We start from the raw sequence: 7,476 nt of genomic DNA, 5'->3' as shown, positions 1-7,476 counted from the left end.
CACCACAGGCACCACAACAGACACCATAACAACAGAAAGCACCACCACTGGTTCTACAACTCCAGAAAGCACAACAGTGTTAGAAAGTACAACCACTGGCACCACTACTCCAGAAAGTACAACAACAGAGACCACAACAACAGAAAGTACCACCCCCGGGACAACAACCATGACCACAACAAAAGAAAGTACCACCACAACTGAGATCACAACAACAGAAGGCACCACCACTACAGATAGTACTACCAAAGAGACCACAACAACTGAAAGCACCACAATGACAGAAAGTATAACCACTGGCTCCACCACTTCAGAAAGTACAACAACAGAAAGCACTTCAACAGAAAGTACCACCCCTGTTATTACAACTTCAGAAAGTACAACAATGGAAACCACAACTACAGAAAGCACCACATCAGACACTACAACAACAGAAAGCATCACTACAGGTACCACAACACCAGAAAGCACAACAACCGAGACCACAACAATAGAAAGTACCACCGCACGCACCACAACAGACACCATAACAACAAAAAGCACCACCACTGTTTCTACAACTCCAGAAAGCACAACAGAGTTAGAAAGTACAACTACTGGCACCACTACTCCAGAAAGTACAACAACGGAGACCACAACAACAGAAAGTACCACCCCCGGGACAACAGCAGAGACCACAACAGTAGAAAGTACCACCACTGGTACCACAACAACAGAAGGCACCACCACTTCAGAAAGTACAACAACAGAAAGTACCACCCCTGGCATTACAACTTCAGAAAGTACAACAATGGAAACAACAACTACAGAAAGTACCACAACAGACACTACAACAACAGAAAGCACTACAACAGAAAGTACCACCCCTGGTATTACAACTTCAGAAAGTACAACAATGGAAACAACAACTACAGAAAGTACCACAACAGACACTACAACAACAGAAAGCACCACTACAGGTACCACAACCCCAGAAAGGACAACATCTGAGACCACAACAATAGAAAGTACCAGCACAGGCACCACAACAGACACCATAACAACAGAAAGCACCACCACTGGTTTTACAACTCAAGAAAGCACAACAGAGTTAGAAAGTACAACTACTGGCACCACTACTCCAGAAAGTACAACAACGGAGACCACAGCAACAGAAAGTACCACCCCCGGGACAACAACAGAGACCACAATGGTAGAAAGTACCACCACTGGTACCACAACAACAGAAGGCACCACCACTTCAGAAAGTACAACAACAGAGACCACAACAACAGAAAGCACTACAACAGAAAGTACCACCCCTGGCGTTACAACATCAGAAAGTACAACAATGGAAACCACAACTGAAGAGAGCACCACAACAGATACTACAACAACAGATAGCACCACTACAGGTACCACAACACCTGAAAGCACAACAACCGAGACCACAACAATAGAAAGTACCACCACAGGCACCACAACAGACACCATACCAACAGAAAGCACCACCACTGGTTCTACAACTCCAGAAAGCACAACAGAGTTAGAAAGTACAACCACTGGCACCACTACTCCAGAAAGTACAACAACAGAGACCACAACAACAGAAAGTACCACCACAGGCACCACAACAGACACCATAACAACAGAAAGCACCACCACTGGTTCTACAACTCCAGAAAGCACAACAGAGTTAGAAAGTACAACCACTGGCACCACTACTCCAGAAAGTACAACAACAGAGACCACAACAACAGAAAGTACCACCACAGGCACCACAACAGACACCATAACAACAGAAAGCACCACCACTGGTTCTACAACTCCAGAAAGCACAACAGAGTTAGAAAGTACAACCACTGGCACCACTACTCCAGAAAGTACAACAACAGAGACCACAACAACAGAAAGTACAATACGTGTCTTAAGTTTTTCAAGCAATAACATTTTTTCTTTTTACATGCAAATATAAATACAGCGCGAGACCACAACAACAGAAAGTACCACCACTGGTACCACAACAACAGAAGGCACCACCACTTCAGAAAGTACAACAACAGAGACCACAAAAACAGAAAGCACTACAACAGAAAGTACCACCCCTGGCGTTACAACTTCAGAAAGTACAACAATGGAAACCACAACTACAGAGAGCACCACAACAGATACTACAACAACAGAAAGAACCACTACAGGTACCACAACACCAGAAAGCACAACAACCGAGACCACAACAATAGAAAGTACCATTACAGGCACCACAACAGACACCATAACAACAGAAAGCACCACCACTGGTTCTACAACTGCAGAAAGCACAACAGAGTTAGAAAGTACAACCACTGGCACCACTACTCCAGAAAGTACAACAACGGAGACCACAACAATAGAAAGTACCACCCCCGGGACAACAACGGAGACCACAACGATAGAAAGTACCACTACTGGCACCGCAACAGAGATCACAACAACAGAAGGCACCACCACTTCAGAAAGTACTACCACACAGACCACAACATCAGAAATACCCACCACTGGAACCACAATACCAGAAAGCACAACTGAGACCACAACAACAGAAGGTAGGACAACAACAGAAAGTATCACCATCAGTACCACAGCTCCAGAAAGTACAAGAGTGGAAACCACAACAACAGACATTACAACATCAGAAAGTACCACCGGTACCACAGCTCTAGAAATTACAACAACAGAAAGCACCACAATGGATACTAAAACAACAGAAAGCACCACCATCGGTACCACAACTATAGAAAGTACAACAGCAGACACTACAACAACAGAAAGTACAACAACAGAAACCACCACAACAGATACTACAACTACAGAAAGCACAACTGAATCCACAACAACAGAAAGTACATCAACAACAGAAACCACTACCATTGGCACCACAACTCCAGAAAGTACAACAGTGGAAACCACAACAACAGACACTACAACATCAGAAAGTACCACCACCGTTACCACAGCTCCAGAAAGTACAACAACAGAAGGCACCATAACTGAAACATCAACAGAAAGCACTACAATGACAGAAATTACAACCACTGGTACCACAACTCCAGAAAGTACAACAGCAGACACTACAACAACAGAAAGCACAACTGAAACCACAACATCAGAAAGTACAACAATAACAGAAAGTACAACAAAAGAGACCACAACAGCAGAAAGCACCACAACAACCGACAGCACCACAATGGACACTACAACAACAGAAAGAACCACGACTCCAGAAAGCACCACAATGGAGACCACCACAAAAGAAAGTACAACCACTGGCTTTCTGAGAACTCCAGAAAGTACTACCACGGAGACCACAACAACAGAAAGCACCACAACGGACATTACGACAACAGAAAGTACCACCTCCGGTACCACGACTCTAAAAAGTACAACAGCAGAGACAACAATAACAACAGACAGCACCACAATTGATACTACTACAACGGAAAGCAGCACCACCGGTACCAGAACTTTAGAAAGTACAACAGCAGAAACTTCAACAACAACTGAAAGCATCACAACTGAGAAAACAACAGAAGGTACAACCTCCGGAACCACAACACCAGAAAGTACAACAGCAGAGACAACAATAATAACAGACAGCACCACTACTGAGACAACAACTGAAAGTACAACCTCCGGTACCACAACACCAGAAAGTACAACAGCAGACACTACATCAACAGAAAGTACAACAACCGAAACCACCACAACAGAAAGCACCACAACAGATACCATAACTACAGAAAGCACAACTGAATCCACAACAACAGAAAGTACATCAACAACAGAAACCACTACCATTGGTACCACAACTCCAGAAAGTACAACAGTGGAAACCACAACAACAGACACTACGACATCAGAAAGTACCACCACCGTTACCATAACTCCAGAAAGTACAACAGCAGACACTACAACAACAGAAAGCACCACAACAGATACTACAACTACAGAAAGCACAACAGAGACCACAACACTAGAAAGCACCACAACAATAGACAGCACCACAATGGACACTACAACAACAGACAGCACAATGACTCAAGAAAGCACCACAACAGAAATTACAACCACTGGCACCACAACTCCAGAAAGTACTACCACAGAGACCACAACAACAGAAAGCATCACAACGGACATTACGACAACAGAAAGTACCACCTCCGGTACCACCACTCTAGAAAGAACAACAGCAGAGACCACAATAACAACAGACAGCACCACAACGGATACTACAACAACAGAAAGCACCACCACCGGTACCGCAACTTCAAAGCACTACAATAACAGAAAGTACAACCACCAGTACCACAACTCCAGAAAGTACAACAGTGGAAACCACAACAACAGACACTACAACAACAGAAAGTACCACCACCGTTACCACAGCTCCAGAAAGTACAACAACAGACACTACAACAACAGAAAGTGAAACCACTGGCACCACAACTCCAGAAAGTACTACTACAGAGACCACAACAACAGAAAGCACCACAACAGACATTACGAAAACAGAAAGTACCACCTCCGGTACCACCACTCTAGAAAGTACAACAGCAGAGACCACAATAACAACAGACAGCACCACCACTGGTACCACAACTTCAGAAAGTTCAACAGCAGAAACTTCAACAACAACTGAAAGCATCACAACCGATACTACAACTACAGAAAGCACAACTGAATCCACAACAACAGAAAGTACAACAATAACAGAAAGTACCACGATGGGTAGTACAACAACAGAAAGCACTACCATCGTTACCACAACTCCAGAAAGTACAACAGTGGAGATCACAACAACAGATGCAACAACATCAGAAAGTACCACCACCATTACCACAACTCCAGAAAGTACAACAACAGTAAGTACCACAACTGGTAGCACAACCCAAGAAAGTACAACAACAGAGACCACGACAACAGACAGCACCACGATGGGCACTACAACAACAGAAAGCACCACCACTGGTACCACAACTTCAGAAAGTACAACAGCAGACACTACACCAACAGAAAGCACAACAACTGAAGTAACAACAACGGAAAGCACTACAAAAACAGAAAGTACAACCACCAGTACCACAACTCCAGAAAGGACAACAAGGGAGACGGCAACATCAGAAAGCACCACAACTGAAGGAACAACAGACAGCACCACCACCGGTACCACATAGCAGAAAGCACCACAACTCAGAGAACTACAGAAATTAACACTAGCCAATATTAGTTTTAATGTCTTCTTAAAATGAATTCTATACATAGTGGCTCCAGAGAAATTTAAAATAAGATCCATATCTAATAAAATGTAGTGGAAGAATAAACTCTCTGGCCAGGTCATCGTGAGATTCTAATTAATAACACTGAGGTGCTTTATATAAAAACAGTGCACTCTGAAAGACAATTATTTTATTTAAAAAATGTACTAATGAAAATGGTAACAATCCCAGAGTGCTTTTTTCAATTATCTTTTATTTTAAATAATTAATCTTACAATTTATTAAATCACCCTTCTGTAACAATGTGTGAAGATTTTGCTATTTAATAATAATAATAATAAAAATAAATTAAGTCTTCTGTACATAATACTAATAAAATTTCAATAGAAGATCAAGAATATATATCTACAGCATGAAAATGTAAGTGTTCATTGAGAGCTAATAAAAAATAATCTTTTGCAAACTATTTCTCAGTGATATTCCTAACTTGACCCTACACCTAAAGTATGTTGTTTAAATGGGAGGAAGTTTCTCCAATGCTTTAAAATGTACAGTTGTGAAGCTGAAACTTAAGGGGAAAAAACTGCATTGTTTTCTCTGTAATATTCTCAGACCAACTTCTAACATATAATTTTTAAATAGGTAAAGTAATTTAAGGTAGTAAATACAGTAGTTTGCGATGAAATACCAATATGAGCAATGCATCAGTCTTAATCCTCTTAGACCTAAATGCATCATTTGACACTTGATTATTTAATTTTGCTTAACGGACTAGAAATTGGTCTCTCCGGTAATATTCTAAATTGGTTCAATATTGGGAGAAAGGTAATAATTTATTAAAATAGGTGACTATGTATCAATGAAATTTTAAGTACTATATGCTGTTCTTGAAAGATAGAAGATAGAAGTAAAGAACTTAGGTGTAATTATGGACTATGACTTTAGCTTAAATCTCGCATTCATCAAGCGACAAACATTTTATTTATTATTTTTGCTCGTCTTGATTACTTTAATGCTATGTACACTCTCTTATACCTAAGCTACAATTGATACAAAATTCAGCTGTCAAAGTACAAATTAAATTAAGAAGGAGAGACCATATTAATGGTTTTAATACAATTACATTGGTTGCCAGTTCAGCAAAGAATTGATTTTTATGTTAATGTGTTCCAAATCAAAATTTCAGATCTTCTACTGCTGGTCATTTGGCAAACTATACAATAAATCCTAAGTTACTCTGTGGTTATCCTTTTAGCCACTAAACCCCCAAAATTTGGAACTGTCAACCAATTTAAATTAGAAAGGCTTCATTCTTTCATTAAAAAAAAAAAAAAAGACAAGTCTTTTTAAAATATTAATTTAGCATTCTGATATCAGTTTTAATTATTGTGTGAAGTTGCAGTGTCAATGTGGCAAATTTTTATTTTTTTGTTTGTAGTTTTTAAATTGTTGTTAAGCACTATGAGCTGCATTTTATGTATTAAAAGTGCTAAACAAAGTTTGGTAAATGTTTTACTATTATTTAATAACAGAAAGCATCACGACTCCAGAAAGCACCACAATGGAGACCACCACAAAAAACAGTACAACCACTGGCACCACAACTCCAGAAAGTACTACCACAGAGACCACAACACTGGCATCACAACTCCAGAAAGTACTACCACAGAGACCACAACAACAGGAAGCACCACAACGGACATTACGACAACAGAAAGTACCACCACTCTAAAAAGTACAACAGAAGAGACAACCTTAACAACAGACAGCACCACAATCGATACTACAACAAGAGAAAGCACCACGACTCCAGAAAGCACCACAATGGAGACCACCACAACAGATAGTGCAACCACTGGCACCACAACTCCAGAAAGTACTACCACAGAGACCACAACAACAGACAGCACCACAATCGATATTACAACAACAGAAAGCACCACCACCGGTACCACAACTTTAGAAAGTACAACAGCAGAAAACAACAATAACAGAAAGCACCACGATGGGTAGTACAACAACAGAAAGCACTACCATCGGTACCACAACTCCAGAAAGTACAACAGTGGAAATCACAACAACAGACGCTACAACATCAGAAAGTACCACCACCATTACCACAACTCCAGAAAGTACAACAGCAGAGACCACAATAACAACAGACAGCACCACAATGGATACTACAACTACAGAGAGCACCACAACTTCAGAAAGTTCAACAGCAGAAACTTTAACAACAACT

General features: G+C 40.8%; 1 protein-coding gene across 1 annotated transcript in view; it reads left to right on the top strand.

Moving 5' to 3' along the window:
* Window positions 1-7,387, top strand: part of LOC107748169 (mucin-22-like) — a 19,858-nt gene extending 12,471 nt beyond the window's left edge. The window contains exon 9 of the mRNA XM_016562875.1: window positions 6,952-7,387. Coding sequence (XP_016418361.1) covers window positions 6,952-7,247 — 296 coding nt within the window. The 3' untranslated portion in view covers window positions 7,248-7,387. The remainder of the gene's footprint in view (window positions 1-6,951) is intronic.
* Window positions 7,388-7,476: the final 89 nt, after the last annotated feature.

Source organism: Sinocyclocheilus rhinocerous, unplaced genomic scaffold, assembly GCF_001515625.1.
Source record: "Sinocyclocheilus rhinocerous isolate Xijiao unplaced genomic scaffold, SAMN03320098_v1.1 scaffold522, whole genome shotgun sequence".
Lineage (NCBI taxonomy): Eukaryota > Metazoa > Chordata > Actinopteri > Cypriniformes > Cyprinidae > Sinocyclocheilus > Sinocyclocheilus rhinocerous.
Note: the sequence above shows the minus strand (reverse complement) of the source record. Positions and strands in the feature narration are given on the sequence as shown.